We start from the raw sequence: 17,555 nt of genomic DNA, 5'->3' as shown, positions 1-17,555 counted from the left end.
TAAAATCCATTAAATATAAAAGAAAAAGTTTTGATATTTTGCAAAAATAAAACAAAAATTAACCTATAATATATATAAAAATAAAATGTTATATTATGAAATTGAAAACTGGTTAACATTGTATCGATTATCCAAAACTAAACTTTTATTTAACAAATATCTTTTTTATTATAAATAAAATTTAAAAGCCATAACAAATGTATACAATCATTCCTACAAAAGACAATGATGAAAGAAAGAATGTCCATCAGTTCATGGGATAAAATGCAATTCCAAGTCAAACTGTTCCGGCAGCAAGGGTTGTTGGAGTAAATTCTTCAGCACCAGCATGGATTGCACCCGTGCATATGAGCTGCGTTGCGCTCGCAACTATAGTTATCACTTCCAATGTCCGCTGCATTATCCGCCACCGCCAGTATAAATAATACATTCAAATTAAATGAAATAAAATTTACTTTTAAATATCAGTTTAATAATTAAGAGACTTACCAAATTGGCATCTGTCCAGCCAATGTAGATCTCTTTACATGCAAACCTACAAAACCAGCTCCATACATAAGGTTCTAAATACGTATAAAAAGTTAAAAACTACCAAAAAAAATTATATAAAAGTCATCAACAATTTTACTTTAATCCCAAGATATTGGTGTATTTTCAGGTACCATTTTGAATTTATTAATATTTTTTAATGATATATATATATATATATAAATATGTATCAATGAAGTAAAAACTAACCCCATGGCCAGCATAGTGAGGGTCCAAGTGAGAAGGGAGGAAGCAGCGGCGGCACCTAAATTAGGGGCATCCCATTGAAGAACATTGGTGACACCGGTAACCGAGGTGGCGACCCCCACAACACCCGCAATGAGGGAGAAAATCACAAAGAGACCGGTGGCCATGTTTCCCATCGGAAAGTATATCGGAAATATACGAGCCGGGATTGATAACACAGATGCTGCAAAAATCCAAATACAATTTTAAAAACAATTATTTTGTGAATTTGACACAAACAAAGCAGTTAAAAATGACCTGTTTCATGGGTTCTTTCAATTGCATGATTTACTGCCCAACCAGCTATTATTGTAACAATGATATACAATCCAAGATTGAGAAACAACAGCATTAATGCAGTTGATTTTGATCCTCCAGAACCCATAGTTTTAATCTTTTTTGAGCTAAAGAGAAACAATAAAAATAAATGAATTCACAAGGAATTGAGACAGGGATCAGTTATGTATATATAAGCAAGGACTGGGTTCTTTTTCTCCAATCATGAAATTTATTTAATCATATTTCTTGGATGTTCTTCACTCACTTTTTCATATAAAGTGGAAGTGACGCTTCTTCATTTCAAAGTAATGGCTTGTATTCCTATTCCTTTTCTGAGGTTACCTCAATAGAGGGATAAGGAATCCAAATATTCAATCTTGTATTTATTTTAGTTGGATAGTGGATTGGGGTGGAGAGTTGTGCCGGAGAGTTAGCAGGATTTGTAGAGTTAGCATTTGTACGAGTGTTTTGTAACGGAGAAGAAAAAGTCATTAGAGAAGAAGTGTAAGAGAGTATTAGTAGAGAAGAGATTTGTTAAGTATGACTACTATTTCAGTCAAATTTAAGAAATAAACTTTCAGTTAAATTTTGTTTATTTGTTTCAATCAAACTCTGATTAATCTAAATTATTTTATTATTATTTGACCTATGAATTTAACTTATAAATAGACCATTTTACAACCTTAGAAAATACACCTATTAGAGATTAGAACTCATAACACATTTAGAAAATTTTGTGTTTACGTTTTGAGAGTTCTTTATTTTCGGGTTTAATTTTTATCTCAATCTTTTGTACTCTTCATTCTTTTGTCATTATAGTAAAATTATCTTTACTCGTAGCCTTTTATCCTCTTTGAAGAGGTTTTTCCACATTAAATTTGTGTATTCAATTTCTTAATTTATTCTGCTATTTTTTTACTTGTTGCTTAATCAGGTTGATTCCAACAAGTGGTATCAGAGCTAGTTCAATTTTTATAGATCAGCTCATTCAGAGATGACAGCAACAAGGTTTGAAATTAAGAAGTTCGATGGTGAGAAATTTCAATCGTGGCAAGTTCGAATGATGGCAATTCTAGTTCAAATCGGCTTGAAAAACGTTGTTACCGGGAAAAAGCCTAAGAATTTTAATCAAACAGAATGGAAAGAGCTTGATGAAAAGACCTTGTCTGCAATCCAGTTGTGCCTCGCAAATATGGTATTGCAGGAGGTATTGATGGAGAAGACCTCATCCGCCTTGTGGATAAGGTTAGAAACTCTTTACACGACTAAGTCTCTGGCTAATCGTTTAGTGTTGAAACAACGTCTATTTACGTTTCACATGAACGAAGGTGAGCTTCTTAGAGATCACATCAGTTAATTCATTACTCTTTTAAGTGATTTAAATAATGTTGAGGTTCATATTGACGATGAAGATCAGTCTATGCTATTATTGTGCTCTTTACCCCCTTTTATACAAGTCTTTCAGGGAGACCCTAATTTGACAGAGATAAACTCTCGTTTGAATATGTGAAGAGTCATTTGTTGAGTAGAGACAAACTCGACAATGAGTTTGATTTGGATAGCAAGGAAAATAGGCAAGTTTCCGTTTTGGTAGCATCAAAGAAACGAGACAAAAGGTGTCGCTATTGTAATAAGTTAGGTCACATCAAAGCAAATTGTTATAAACTGCGAAATAAAAGAGCTGCTGAGAGTAACGAGGAAGATGTAGCTGGTGCTAATTTGGCCGATGAAAGTGGTAATTTTTTCTTGTTAGTGTCAATGAGTGATAACTCCAAACTTATGCCCAAGTGGATCCTAGATTCGGGATGTTCTTTCCACATGTGTTCCAATAAAGAATGGTTCTCCACATATAGTTCGGTTGAATGTGGAGTTGTGTGCATGGAAAACGATTCATCTAGTAAGGTAATTGGTGTTGGTACTGTTAAAATTAGGATACATGATGAGACGATTAGGACACTTTCAGATGTCAGGTATGTACCTGATTTACGAAAGAATCTCATCTCCTTAAGTATTTTAGACTTGAAAGGATGCAGAATCAACATCGAGTCGAGCGACATTAAAGTATCTCGTGAAGCTCTCATTTTGTTAAAAGGTAAAAGAATCGGCAACCTTAATATTTTTGAAGGTTCTACAGTGACCAGTGAAATCGGACGTCCCTCGTCCGTTAAGGAGTCGAAGTCAACTCGTTTGGAGCGGAGGCAACTTGGTCATAGAAGGGAAAAATGTATAACTGTTTTGTTGAAGAGAGGTTCTCTTTTGGATGCATGTTTTGAAAAGTTAAGGCATCGTGTTCTTGAAAATCAGACTCGGGTTAGTTTTAATTTGGCAGTGTACAAGTCGAAGGCTAGAAGTCTTCCAGTTTCTAAGCACATATTCGACTTAATTAATTCCCTACATAGTTCAAGATAGGCCCGTGGCGGGTTTTGGCAAAGATGGCATTGTGGAAATATGAGTCAAGGTGGAGATTTGTTGAGTATGACTCCTATTTCAATCAAATTTGAGAAATAATATTTCAGTTAAACTTTGTTTATTTGTTTCAATCAAACTCTGATTAGTCTAGATTATTTTATTATTATTTGACCTATGAATTTAGACTATAAATAGGCTCTTTTATAACCTTAGAAAATACACCCATTAGAGATTAGAACTCATAACACATTTAGAGAATTTTGTGTTTACGTTTTGAGGGTTCTTTGTTTTCAGGTTTTCGGGGTTTAGTTTTTATCTCCATCTTTTGTACTCTTCGTTTTTTTGCCATTATAGTAAAATTATCTTTGCCCGTGATTTTTTATCCTCTTTGAAGGGCTTTTTACACGTTAAATTTGTATGTTTAATTTCTCAATTTATTCCGCTATTTTTTTACTTGTTGCTTAATCGGGTCGATCCCAATAAAATTGATACTTGAAATTTATACCCCGTTCCATAGTCATTGCTAGATGAGACATGCAGCTTGGGCTACGCTTTGATAAAAATGTTGGGAGGTAAAAGCATTTGATTAGGGTGTTAATTCAAAATAACGGACTGAATTCTATTTACCCACAAATTAATTAAATCGGATAAAAATTTAATTGAATTGACAATTGAATCAGTTTTATTTTTTCTTTTTAAATAATTTATTCAATTAAACTAGAAAAATCGATTGGATTTATGATCCAACTAATTCAACTATCAATCCAATTTTAAAACCTTTGATTAAAACTACTTTTATGTAAAATTACATACTCTATAAGCTCGAGTTTCTTTGGATTCTTAATTTGAGTTTGTTTAGATATTAATCTACTCTATTATATGAGTAGGATAAATTTGAAAATCGAATTGTACATGTTTAATCTAATTTAATAGTGAGATGATTTATTAATTAGTTGGCATGAATTGCAAAGTCTATATTACTTTGGATGGAATAAACTTTTCTTGTTCAACATTGCAAAGAAAGAATAAAGTTGAATGGTTCGGTAGCAAGCATTTATTTATCTATTTAAATCGTAATTGCATGTCTGGTTTTTATTTAGGTAATCAAACTTTGACAAGATAAAGAAAAAATGAATTGAAATAAACTAGAAATTTGAGACTTAAAATGCTTGAGATTGACTAGAAATTTGAGGTTGAAGTTCTCATGCCGAATGTGAGATAAAAATTGAGATTATGGACTTTGCATTTTTTGTAGCAAACCAACAACAAAAATATCAATTAAATGAAGATAGTTTATAAGATCTAGTAATTTTGATTCACAAAACATAATCCATTTGAGAATCATCAGACAAGGTAGGAAAGATCACAATGCAACTCATTTTTAGGACCCTTTATTTACAGGGATATTCCCTAAATTAGAACAAATGGAAAAAAAAAAAAGAGGCAAAAATGAAAACCATCCATGTGAATGAGCTGCCTCAACCTAATTGCTTACTTAATGAGTTGATACACACACACACATATATATATATTGCAAATTGTGTTAATTAGACCTTCAAAGCTACCTTTTGAGCAGCAAGTGCTTCAGCTTCAAGTGTTGGCTCATACAAGATTGTAGTTTCTGCAAGTAATCCTGTTACAACATAAGGGTCCATGTTCGAAGCCGGACGCCTATCTTCCAAGTAACCTAACAAATGAACGAGTGTTGAAATAAGAAACTTTTTCATATATTTGGAGAATCTTATCTTATATCTACGAAGGACCTGACATTGTGATAGTAGTACCTTTTCCATTCTTCTCAGTGTCACGCCCGACACGGATGGAGCAACCACGGTTAGCCACTCCCTGCAAGTTGAAATTTACGAAACGTGAAGAACAATTAAAGAAAAAAAGAATCTAATGATTCATTCCATGGCATCCAATACATATATCTTCATCAAACATACCCAAGAAAACGAGTCAATACTGGCAGTCTCATGCTTCCCTGTGAGTCTTCTCTCGTTTCCTTCACCATAGGCACTAATATGTTCCTTATGGCGAAGTGACAAATTCAAGATGGCCTTCTTTATAACTTCAAAGCCTCCCTCTTCCCTCATGCTCTTTGTACTGTAATTGGTGTGGCATCCAGCACCATTCCAGTCACCCTGGAAAACATGAAATGAGAATTGAGAAACCCTCTAATACGGGACTAACGAGTAAGAACCGAGCTGCTCAGGATGTTCGGTTACCTCTATTGGCTTAGGATCAAGGGAGAGAACAACGCCAGCTTGTTCAGTGATTCTCTGTAGGAATAGAGGAAAACATTTGTAAAAACGCTACGTTAGCCGGACTCGGAGGTGACCATGGGATACTAATGTGTTCATTCATATTTGTACCCCTATACTTGATCTATGTATGGTAATCAATGGCAAAGCCAACACACTGCACTAGCAATCAAGTTAAGTTTGCCTAACACACAGTCCTTTCATGTTGAAGAAAAGGGTCTTGCAGTTTATGCAATAAGCAAAATGTACTATTATGGATGTACAGGTTCTGAAAATTAAAGCCACAATTCATTGCATCAACCACCATAAAAGTATAGCCAAATCATATATAGAGAATAAATACCTCAAGAATGTATCTGGAACACCAGATATGGTCTCCAGCTTCAATGCCAACACTTGGACCAACTTGATACTCCCACTGCATGGTAATTTACAATATCAAATGGCGATATCTGATAAATATACAAGCAAAGCAAGCATGAAAGCAACAACAACAGACCTGGCCTGGCATGACCTCCCCATTGGTGCCACTGATGTTAATACCAGCATATAAGCAAGCCTTGTAATGAGCATCGGAGATGTCACGCCCGAACGACTTGTCAGCTCCAGCTCCACAGTAATAAGGACCCTGAATTTGGCGATAAAAGAACCACATATCTTCATTTATGAGTGCATGTGAAACTATATTATTTATATCATGAATGCATACAATTATATTACCTGAGGACCAGGGTAGCCTCCAACAGGCCAACCCAAAGGCCATTTCACGTTTTGTTGAAGCAAAGTGTACTCTTGCTCAATCCCAAACCTAAACACAACATTTTTAAGACACTTTAACAAAATCTTTGCAGCAATAAGGATGTTAAAATTAGTTCTGAAATTAATCCAAATTTAAACGGAAGAACGAGATGATTGAATACATACCATGGGACTTCATCAACCACCTTCTTGTTACTGAAAATCTCAGCAGCTTTGTGACGCTTGTTCGTGGGGATCGGCTCGCCAGCCGGTGTGTATGCATCACAGATCACCTTTGTAAAATACAAGAGAAAATACCATCCACACTATTACTTGAAACAATGAATTAATTAGAATATTTTAGATGATACAAATACTCACCAAAATATTGTTACCTCCCCTGAAAGGGTCCTTAAAAATTGCTTGAGGGCTGGATGAAAATTTTTAATCAAAATGGTTATTTTGATGATAAAAAAAAAAAAAAACAAAATTCTAATCTTTCCTTTTAGAGGTCTTACTATAGAATAACTTCACTATCTTCACCAGGTGCTTGTCCAGTGCTTGATCCATCATAGTTCCACTTAGGAAGTTCGGAGGGATGTTCAACAGGCTTTGAAATTGTCTGCAAATTGTAGGAAATAAACATAAGAAAAAAAAAACACTATATGCATTGAAAATTACACAAATTCTAGTTATGGTACTTTTATCTTACCCTTGACTTGCTCCGCATGTCGATTCCACTGCCTCCTATCCTGTTTCAGTAGGTGGTTGCATGAACCGATTGGGTTAATTACTTTACTATTGGGACAAAACAAATGAGAGAAAAAATAAAGGTGATGTTTGAAACATTGATGTATGTGTAAGGGTTGATGATGATGTACCAAATATATTCAGCAATGATCTTGTCAGTGTATGGAGTGATGTCCATGTTTAGTAGCTTTTCTGTCCTGTTGACAGTGCTGTTCTCAGAGTGCAAGGCAAGCACTCTGAATTTGCCAGCACTTTTGGCTGCTCCTTTCATGTTCTGTTTCAGTAACAAAGAACTCCACATCTTTGTTACAATGGGGCTTCCAAAGGTCGAGCACTTTGGTACTCTCATTTGCCATTGAGTTGAAGGTACCAGAATCTGTGCCATTTTCCCGTTAACGTCACTGCGTGTGAAAAATCGATAATGACGGTGTATGGCAAAGAAAAGAGAAAGAAAAATAAAGAATACACAATATCGAATTCAAATGATGAGAAGAGGAGTAGACTATGTCTATTTATAGGCTTGTAAAACTATATTCTAATAGGAGGAGTGTAGTAAAGTTGAAACAACTTATTGTAATAAATATCAAATAGACGAAGTGTAATAAGGTTAAAAACCTTATTCTAAAATAAAATAAAGAAGTGTAATTCTATATGGATTTTACTTTTATTTTATTCTACCATTGTATTTTATTTTAACAAGTATTCAGGTCACTCAATTCTAACACTGCGAAATAAAACAAAACACACTACTTGATTGAGAACATGTTTAAGATTTTCATCTATAACAGCAATGGCATATTATTTCCAGTAGGGTCAGTTTAGTTAGTTGAATATTCATTAGTATTCCAATAAAAATCAAAATTTGAATTTCACCAATAGTCTCATTTAATAGATAATCTGTAAGTATCACTTTTATTCCTCTATAAAGATCGATCTGACCTAGTTGCATATGGAAAATTTAATAGATGTTATTAGGATGAATTGATGGCACATATTACCGTAACGTGAAGCACAAGTATTTAAGCCGTCAAAGCCTAAAAACCCTTGTTACTTTGTGAATAGTGAACCCCAATGAAAATCACTAATAAAAGAATAAAATGACTTGACAATGAGATTCACAGGGAACAAACCTAGGATACGGCCTGAAATGGGTCTGACCGGAACCGGAAACTATGTCTTGCTGGTGTGGGATTGCCTGTAGATGTATAGTGAAAGACCAAGAATGATTATTTTATGGTGCAAATATTAATAATAATAAAGAGGTTGATAGAGAGAAAAGGAATTGTTGGCTTTTGCAAAGCAGATAGGGGTGTTGTTTATGAGTGGAGGAAAATTAGTTTTTGGTCTCTTTAATGCCGCCAAGAGAAGCAAATGCTGCCTTGGACTACACTCGAAAACGAAAACTTTCAGATAAGGTATTTTCTCTTTCTGCCTTTTTCTATCAATTCTCAACCTCAACTTCCATGGATATACCTGATAGACTCAACTTTTTTTCATTTTTTTAATTGCCATTTGAGAGCTTAAAATATGATGATTCCAATGCTCATTTACGACAGTGATTCTTGCCACATGCCCTTGTTGCAAATTTTAGAACAAGAAACAGCAATGAAATTACTGTATAAACCAGCTTGAAATTCTAAATTAAGCACCGAATTAATTAAAAAATATATATGTTTTGCAATCTGTTTCAAGGTCCAATCATCATCAACTCTCAAGGCTTGGAGGATCAAAGTCTGTTGTGGTGGTTGATAAAAGAGGGGGTGACAACGCTGGCATGCATTTGCACTTTTGGGACCACTGATAAGGATGGAATCTGTGTCAACTAATGCACATATCCAACTTCCCTTGGTTTAATCTTCAAAATCTTGGTCTAGTGGCCATGGAGCTGACACCAATGTATATATATTACTCAAAATTCCAAAGCTGTTTATTAGGGCCAATGATTTCTCTAAAGTCCCTTGTGCCCGACTATTTGTTTGTTCTTTGTTTAATCCAATAGCACGATGACAGATGGGTGTTTACTTTTTTACAAGAAAACAATAATCATTCTAGTTTTTTTTATTAATTCATAATTAAGTCAGCAGCTACAAATGTAAACAACTTGTGGTGAATAATTTGTATCTTTATTAAACCAGAGTAGCAGTAATTTTATAAAAGAGATTGGCTGTAATAGATGTATGGTGCTTCTATAGAGAGAATAAAAGGTGGAAAATATAAAACAATAAAAGATCAAGTATCATTCTATCAGCTAGTTAACAAGTGAAAATTTTAGCATAAACACTTAAAAGTTCACTTAGTCTATAAAACAAGCTAGTAACCACATGTGCACTCTAGAGATAGAGCAATACGGCTACACGACACAATACGGACAAATAACACGAACATAATGTGAAAATATAAACATGAAAAAAATCTATATAACAAGGCTTTAAAGGATATTGTTTATCCATGTCTGAGTTGTATGATTCCATCTTCCAACTTGTGATTTATCATCTAACTCACTGCTGTTATTTCTCCAGCATTAGAAATGGAACTACTGTTGACTTTCTCAATGATTGAAAGCACGGGAGCAAAGAGTGTCAGTTTATTTTCTGGTTCTCCAACCACCATTGTTGAAGAGACATACTCTGCATTGCTTTCTCTATTCTCATAACTTCTCTGCGGCTCAAATATGGTACTTTCTCTATTGTCTTTCCGTCATATTTCCAGGGAAGTTGTTGGCTAGATTTTATTTTATCGTGTGTTTCTTCTATTTTGCATATCAATTCGTGTTTGGTCCACTAACTGTCCGTAAATAACACAACATTTGTATTTGATACATTATAATATATAAACTTATATATTGATAGTTTAACAGTTAATTAAAATTTTTGAAAAATGGTATCACATAATTCATTGTTAGTGTAACAGTACATTAATATAAATCTTGAAAATAAGAAAAAAAACTAATTTTAATTTTTCTTTTTATAAGTAACGTCTTGTGGTTCACTTATAAATCCCTTTACCACTTCAATTAGAATTATCGAACCCAATTTCTTGTTTCCACTGGTAATGTTTAGGAAAACCTGATGATGAAAAAGAAAACTTGAAGCATTAGTATATGTTGGATAGTCTCTTATATATGGAATATTTAAAGTTAAATTATCACCCAATTGAGATTTATGAGAAACCAGAGAAAAAGAGCGAGTTACTAATAATCCAAGATACATCCCTTTTAAGAGAGAGAGACAAACAGCAAAGAGACAGGATCAAAGTAAGAAACTTGACAGAATCTTAGTTTCCCACCTATGCTGCTTTGGCTCTTTTTTTCTCAAGTACATGTATCTCATACTTATATCAGGCGTATGAATACAAGGATATGACCTCCAAGGATCCTGAATACATGAAAAACTTTAAAAAATTTCTAACCATACCGAGTTTGAGTAATGTAGGTTTAGATTTGGGTGAGAATCCACAAAATACAAAGTTAATGACTCAAAATAACCTGTCTTGATATCATTGATGCCTCAAAGTCCAAACAATGATGAGTTATCATTTGAGAATATGGAAAAACACATGAAATCAACCAACAACAGGAGTGATTTGTTACTTAACAGAGTGCAAGAGGGAAATGAGAAGTGCATCGTTGATACAATCACTTCAAATGCAGCTCCAAATGAAAACAAGAGGTTAAAAGAAGACCAAAGCAAGCAATTCATATAGAGAAAAAGAAAAACAGTACCATCTAACAGCACAATCAGGAAAAGGGAAATCAGGCTGTGGACTGTGTTCAATTGTGTCATTCAGCATTCTTGTCAGGTGACGAGGAAAGGGCTAAGTTCAAAACGGTGCCGTAACACTCAACTGCAGAATCCAGAGTAATGTTATATTTTATTGACTTGAATCACTTAATTCAACCACCTACACCATTCTTTCAAAAGTGTGCAACCTTTAGAAAGTTGTATGCGTTAACACATGATTAAACTGATATACTTTATTGAGATGAAGGAAAACATTGAGTCAGCAACAACACATTCAGTGAATGCATAGCAAAAATTCAATCATGCAGTTAAATGTGAAAAGATAAGCTAAAGGAAAAGCAATTGATAATTACTAGATTGTTGAAAGTAGTTTTTTAATCTGGACTCATATCCCAGACTTGTGTCCTACATGTATTTGGGTATATATTAGAGTATGACCCTCCACATACAGAAAACATGGAAAAACTTGAGCACAACCATATTAGACACATACCCATGAGTCCAGGTAACATAAACAGCAATTCAACTCCGACAAGAAATTCACCTCATAAAAACCTTATAACAACTTGAATTTGAACTTTTTAATATCAAGTTGGCTACAAAGATCTTAATCCAGAAGAGGATAGCCAGATATAACTCCGACACAATAGATCTAGTATCATTCTATCAGCTAATTAACAACATAAGAATTGAAATTTTCAGCATAGACGCTTAAAAGTCCAGATAAAACAAGCTAGTGACCACAAAATTGTGCACTCTAGAGAGTGCAACTTTGGACATGATAAGATTACGCACTAGAAAAATAGCAAAAATACGACATGAAAAAACAGCACCAACATGACACAAATAAGCAAACATAAAAAATTATATAAAACGAATTACTATCATAGAAAAAGATATATAAATATATAATATCTTAAACATGGTTATGACATATGAGAATATACCAAAAAGTACATGGATGACCAGGTCTCCCCCTGGCATAAACGATGGAACTAAAGATGACAAGGCTTCAAAAGACATGTTAAGCGGAACACGAACACTAAAAGTTTTAGGCTGTTTCCTCTAAAATCGTCTAGATGTAACAATGAACAAAGAAAACTCTAGCCAAAAATGCAATTCTTCACAGTATAATAAGCTCACGATTCAATACCTGCTTAAATGCATAGTTATCCTGCACCCAACAATATCTATCTCCGCATCATGCACTTTAAAAAATAGAAATAATCCCTAATCTAGTTTCATCATGAAACAAGTAACTAGTCTTTATTCAAATTAACAAATTCCCAATAACACAAAGTTAGACAAACAAATAAAAAACTACCTCAAAAATACCAAACCGAGAACCCTTCACAAGAAAAACCTCAAATCATTGGCTCCCTTTGCCTAACCTTAGCCTTCTCAGCATCAATGATAGACCCCACCAAATCTACAGCCTCCTCAAGCTTCCCTTTAGCATTAACAACAACATAATCAAATCTCTTAACACGCTTCACCTCTTCTCTAGCAGTAGCAATCCTAACAAGCAATTCCTCCTCACTCTCAGTCTTCCTGTCGATCAGCCTCTCAACAAGAGCAAGCTCACTCTCAGCCACCAGAAAAATGAACACCCCAGAATCCCCAAGAGCCTTCCTTAATGTTTCAGCTCCTTGAATGTCCACTCTCAACACAATATCACACCCTTTTGCCATAAAATCCCTTATTTGCTTCTTGGGTATTCCTTTATAATCCCCATAAACTAAAGCATACTCCAAAAGCTCATCTTTTTCAACCATTGATAAAAACTCATCCTTTGACACAAAAAAGTAATCCTTACCATTAACTTCACCAGGTCTCATTCCTCTGCTTGTAGCAGTAACAACAAAATGAAGATTCTCCCTAACTTCTCTCAATCTTTTGATGACTGCATCTTTGCCCACCCCACTCGGACCACTTATAACAATGATTAAAGGATTTGGGGAGGGGCAAATAGAGTCAGAGCTGAAAGATATTCCTAAAGAAGACTCCAAAGCACGAAGTAACTCTGGTTTTGAGGCTTTTTCAAGGGAGGGAAAAGAACGGAACTTCTGGGTATCAGCCATTTTGATGGCGGAAGTGAAAAAGAGTCCTTTGGGAAGAGTTCGGGGTGTTGAAAAAGTGGGTTTTAGGGGGAAGGCGAAGGGGAGCTGTTTGGCGTGAAAGAGAGAGGTGCAGAATCTACGAAACATGAGGGATTTTGGAGGGGTTTAGTTAAGACTTGGATCCAAGAAGGTGATGAGAAAAATCAGAATCCAAAGAAGTTTTTATTGTTGGTATTGGGCATTTTGAAACAATTTGGGCATTCTAAGGCTTGGATTGAGTTTCGTGTGTCTGGCGTTTTCAAGGACGACTGGACGAGGTGGATTGGATGTGTTCAGAACTTGGGATAGTTTGAAGGTAAGTTGGTTAGAAATAATTTGAATTTTATTGGTTGTACTTAATTTGAAGTCAGACAAATTTGTAACAAGTTTGGTATGATAAACTAGAGCTAAAGCTCTGACCACAACAAAATAAGGCTCTAATAGCCAATCAACTTAAAGCCCTAATTTGGTCGAATTAAAAGCCTCCATCATTGAACATCGGGAGGGAGCAGAGGAGAGGGTTTAAGGCCATGTAATAGCCAGCAGCTATCAATCACTTTGTTGGAATGAATCTTTATCGATCCACGTTGCTTTCCTATTGATGGAATTGTCACTGCAAACCTGAAACAATAAATGTGAATCCTCGTATACATCATACAATTAAAACAGGAGCCAACATGGACTCACAAAGACAAATGTTGTTATCCGTATAGCAAATGGACTAGTCTTCGAGCTTGAGCGACTGACATAGTTCAAAAATGAGCCAAGCGCAAAGTTGACGCCACTTAGAAAGCCTCTACTGTGGAAGGGAAAAGCCTATCCGAGGCCAAGCATTATTATTCCAAAAAAACGATCCTCCTCAAGCTCGAAAATTGGCCGACGAATGGAATGACAAAGGCAGTTTAGTAGTGGTGGTGTTTGATTGCTCAACTGTTAAACAGGTGGCCTCCATGGAGGCTTTTCATGTTCAAAGAGCCTTTGCTAAAATAGGACTGTTGAGGCTCAGGGGTTGCCAGCGAAGTTATTCATTGACGGCTTTATACAATACCTGAATATGTGAATTATGATAATTTATTGGATTGATTGTAATTGTATATGTTTGCTTGATGATATACGATACTTAATAACGGGATATTGCTCTATTAACATTGTCAGATAGAGTTACATGTATAGTTGGCATGCCATTGGGTTTGTATTGATAGCTGTGAGACTCAACGCTATGTGTGTATATATTGTGATAGTTCTCTAATATCCTAGGGTCAAGAATGTATCACCATTTCAAATACATTGGGGGTACAAGCGTATTCTAGTGTGATTGGTGGGATCGGTGCATTTATACCCGATTAGCACTTCGGTATGATGTTGGACTGATCTGTGTATCCATTCTTATATCAGATTTGATTAATATGGATTAAAATGTAAAAATGACATGTTGATCATATATGTAACTCAAATGAGTTATTAATGTTAATATACAACATGATTAGGACATGATAAGTTAAATGCAAATGCCCTAAGAGTGCATTGAAACTAAGTTACATGAAAGCAAGCAAAATGTTGACAAAAATATGATTTAATGATGAATGATATGTAACACCCCAAATCCGGTCTAAACGTTATGACCGAAGCTGGCGATGTCACATTGTAACACCCCTTACCCGTATTCGACGTCGGAATAGGGTACGAGGTATTACTAGAAGACATACATTTGCATACGTATTAAACCGAGTTACAAAATTTCATCCGAATTAAAACCTTTAAATTATTAACGTGCTTTTATAATTCTTTACAACATATCCTCGAAATATTATATTCATAACAAATAGGGCCTACGAAACCTGATATTTACTCATGTAATTCAAAGCTTCATTTCCATTTCATTCAATTCACAATTTCTCATGTTCACAATTCAAATCAATTTCTCAATCCAATATATATATTTCAATCGTCTAAGAATATAATTTAAGTTACACGAACTTACCAGGCTAAATTGCAGAAATACCAAAATTCAGGGACATTTTGGTAATTTTCTATTTTCCTCGAATTTCCACCCAATCTTGATATAAATTAAAATCTCATTCAATTTATTAATTTAAATAATAAAACAATTCATTTCATACAATTTGGTCACTTTTTGACATTTTTACCAATTTACCCTTAAAATATTACTTTTATTCAATTTAGTCCTTGAACCTAAAACATACAAATTGGTCATTTTAATGAGAATTCATGCTAGTTGAATAATCATCTATTTTCCTCCTCCTCTCCATTCCACATCCTTAATGTATAATATGCTTATATGTAACATTATCTATAATTTCACCATTTATTTATATATTAATTCAAAGTTGTCCACTTGAGTTATAGTCACTAAATTATTTATATCTTGAGCTACGGAACTCCAAATTAAGATCCGATAAATTCATATGAAACTAGACTCAAATATCTTCTTACCCTAAGATTTTCAGAATTTTTGGTCTAGCCAATAAGTACAGTTTATTCTTTAAAGTTCCCTTGTTTCACTGTTTGACAATTCCAACCCCTCTTCACTAAAAATTAATTATATCTTTTTACAGAATTTGGATGATTTTTCCGTTTGTTTCTATTGAAAATAAACTCATTAATGATTTTAAAAATATAAATTTAATCCTCTAATTATTTTTATTCAATTTTTTATGATTTTCCAAAGTCAGAACAGGGGAACCCGAATTCATTCTGACCTTGTCTCACAAAATTTATTATATCTCATGATTTACAATTTCATTACTTACACCGTTTCTTCTATGAGAAACTAGACTTAATAAGATTTAATTCCATATTTTTTTCATCCTCTAATTCGATTTCCACAATTTATGGTGATTTTTTAAAGTTAACCTACTGCTGCTCTCCAAAACTGTTTTAGTGCAAGATGTTGATTACTAAGTTTATAACTCCCTAATTCCCTTTCTCTATAATATTTCCCATCATTTTCACTTACTTCCCTTCACTAATATATCAAGAACATAAGACTTCATTTAAGAAAACTCTACTATAACATCATTTCCATGCTTTTTCAACAATAACAAACTTAAAAATATATTGAAATCTTGATGTTCTTACCTTGTACTATTGATTTTAATATTTAACTTGATTTTCTCTCTCCTCCAGCTTCTATTTCTTGAATCTAACTTGACATTCTAGCTCCCCATTGCCTCCTTATTATTGTTCTCTCTTGGAAGCTATGGAAATTCTTTTGATTTCTAGGTGAAAATGGTGAATTTTTGGTGAAAGGACTAAATTGTAAAGAAAGCAAAACTTTCTTTCTTCTCCTCTCTTCTAACGTTGGTTGCATGAAAAGTTGATGATTTTTTCATCATCTTTCCTCCCTTTTATATTAATCATTTAATAATAAAATAATACTAAAAATCTTAATAAAATATTAATTAAATAACATTTATCTAATTAATTAATTAAAAATATCACAAACATCATCATTACCTTCTAGAATTTTCTCTCTATTTGACCATTTTGCCCTTCATAATCTTTTGAAATTCCATCATTGAGTCATCACTTAATTTGGTAAAATTGTAATTTAGTCCCTTAAAATTCTTCACCTTTTCAATTTGGTCCTAATTCATCCATTTTCCTTAGTATCTAGATTATTCCTTAAAATATTGACACTATTGGTCCTTCAAATTTTTTGTATTTACACTTGAACCCCTCAAATTTTGAGTATTTACACTTGGGCAACAAAACTTTTCTCACTTTTGCAATTTAATCTTTTCTTGAATTAATATGTCATAATATACTTCCCAATGTTGACATAACTCAATATTACCCTTTTATCACTTTATTTTCTTATTTTACTATATCAAGGATATTATCTTACTTTCTTCTGTAGTAATTTTTGGGATATTACATGATATGAAGCCATTAATGGTTAAATAATTTCCAAATGTATACGTATCAATAATGTTATTCTTAAAATGGTTGTTGTTATTATAAATAATCTTATTAAATAGTAGTATATTTGATTTTATTATGTTTATAGTTTAATTCGATTTATGTTAGCACCATTGAGTATACTTTATTCAGCGTGCGAATTTGTTTATTTTTACGCGCAGATCTCAGATAAAAGCTATGGTAAATATGTGGTCAAGTGTCCAACTTAAAAGCTAAGGTCGAAATTTACCTCGTTGCTAATTTGTACGTATATAAGTGTTATTATACCAACTAAAAGAACATTTTGGAGATTTTATTTTTTTAGATTTTATATATAGAATTTTTTAATTTTTAATAATTTTAAGGTTTTTCTATAATTTTTATATAGAACCCAGGGCAAATTGAAAAAAAATATAAAATTTTTGGACTAAAATTATTATTATACTAACTAAAAGGAGCCACTTAAAAGCTGAGTGAGCAAAAAAACAAATTTTAGAATTTTTTAGTTAAGTGACATAATTTTGTGACTGTAGTTTCTAATAAAAATATTATTTAAATATGGAAAATAAATAATTTTACGC

The 17,555-nt window shown here is 33.6% G+C and overlaps 3 protein-coding genes across 7 annotated transcripts; all 3 read right to left on the bottom strand.

Annotated features, from left to right (window-relative positions):
• Positions 1-127: 127 nt before the first annotated feature.
• LOC105800328 (membrane protein PM19L) lies at positions 128-1,226 on the bottom strand. Its single transcript, XM_012631373.2, has 4 exons — positions 1,033-1,226; positions 739-958; positions 490-535; positions 128-394 (listed from the first exon to the last, which is right to left on the bottom strand). The coding sequence occupies exons 1-4, from the start codon at positions 1,157-1,159 to the stop codon at positions 278-280; spliced, it is 510 nt and encodes a 169-aa protein (XP_012486827.1). The 5' UTR covers positions 1,160-1,226; the 3' UTR covers positions 128-277.
• Positions 1,227-4,734: 3,508 nt separating this feature from the next.
• Positions 4,735-8,547, bottom strand: LOC105800327 (glutamine synthetase leaf isozyme, chloroplastic). Its single transcript, XM_012631372.2, has 13 exons — positions 8,345-8,547; positions 7,346-7,615; positions 7,177-7,216; positions 6,983-7,086; positions 6,846-6,894; positions 6,651-6,757; positions 6,447-6,534; positions 6,226-6,354; positions 6,070-6,144; positions 5,691-5,744; positions 5,409-5,606; positions 5,247-5,307; positions 4,735-5,149 (listed from the first exon to the last, which is right to left on the bottom strand). Exons 2-13 carry the CDS (start codon positions 7,597-7,599, stop codon positions 5,010-5,012), a joined length of 1,299 nt encoding a protein of 432 aa, XP_012486826.1. The 5' UTR covers positions 7,600-7,615; positions 8,345-8,547; the 3' UTR covers positions 4,735-5,009.
• A 919-nt stretch (positions 8,548-9,466) lies between these two features.
• LOC105800326 (guanylate kinase 3, chloroplastic) lies at positions 9,467-13,513 on the bottom strand. 5 transcript variants are annotated; one of them, XR_008188704.1, is made up of 3 exons: positions 12,279-13,511; positions 10,936-11,057; positions 9,467-10,279 (listed from the first exon to the last, which is right to left on the bottom strand). XR_008188704.1 is itself a non-coding variant. In XM_052620762.1 (2 exons), exon 1 carries the CDS (start codon positions 13,159-13,161, stop codon positions 12,319-12,321), a length of 843 nt encoding a protein of 280 aa, XP_052476722.1. In that variant the 5' UTR covers positions 13,162-13,513; the 3' UTR covers positions 9,467-10,279; positions 12,279-12,318. The 5 variants fall into 5 exon arrangements, 3 of the variants coding, with proteins under 3 accessions (XP_052476722.1, XP_052476721.1, XP_012486824.1); XR_001135792.2 differs by lacking the exon at positions 9,467-10,279 and adding an exon at positions 12,108-12,128 and having other exon boundaries at positions 10,632-11,057; positions 12,279-13,512; XM_052620762.1 differs by lacking the exon at positions 10,936-11,057 and having other exon boundaries at positions 12,279-13,513.
• Positions 13,514-17,555: the final 4,042 nt, after the last annotated feature.

This window comes from Gossypium raimondii, chromosome 9, assembly GCF_025698545.1.
Source record: "Gossypium raimondii isolate GPD5lz chromosome 9, ASM2569854v1, whole genome shotgun sequence".
Lineage (NCBI taxonomy): Eukaryota > Viridiplantae > Streptophyta > Magnoliopsida > Malvales > Malvaceae > Gossypium > Gossypium raimondii.
The sequence above is the reverse complement of the archived record's forward strand: the minus strand, read 5'-3'. Positions and strand labels throughout refer to the sequence as shown.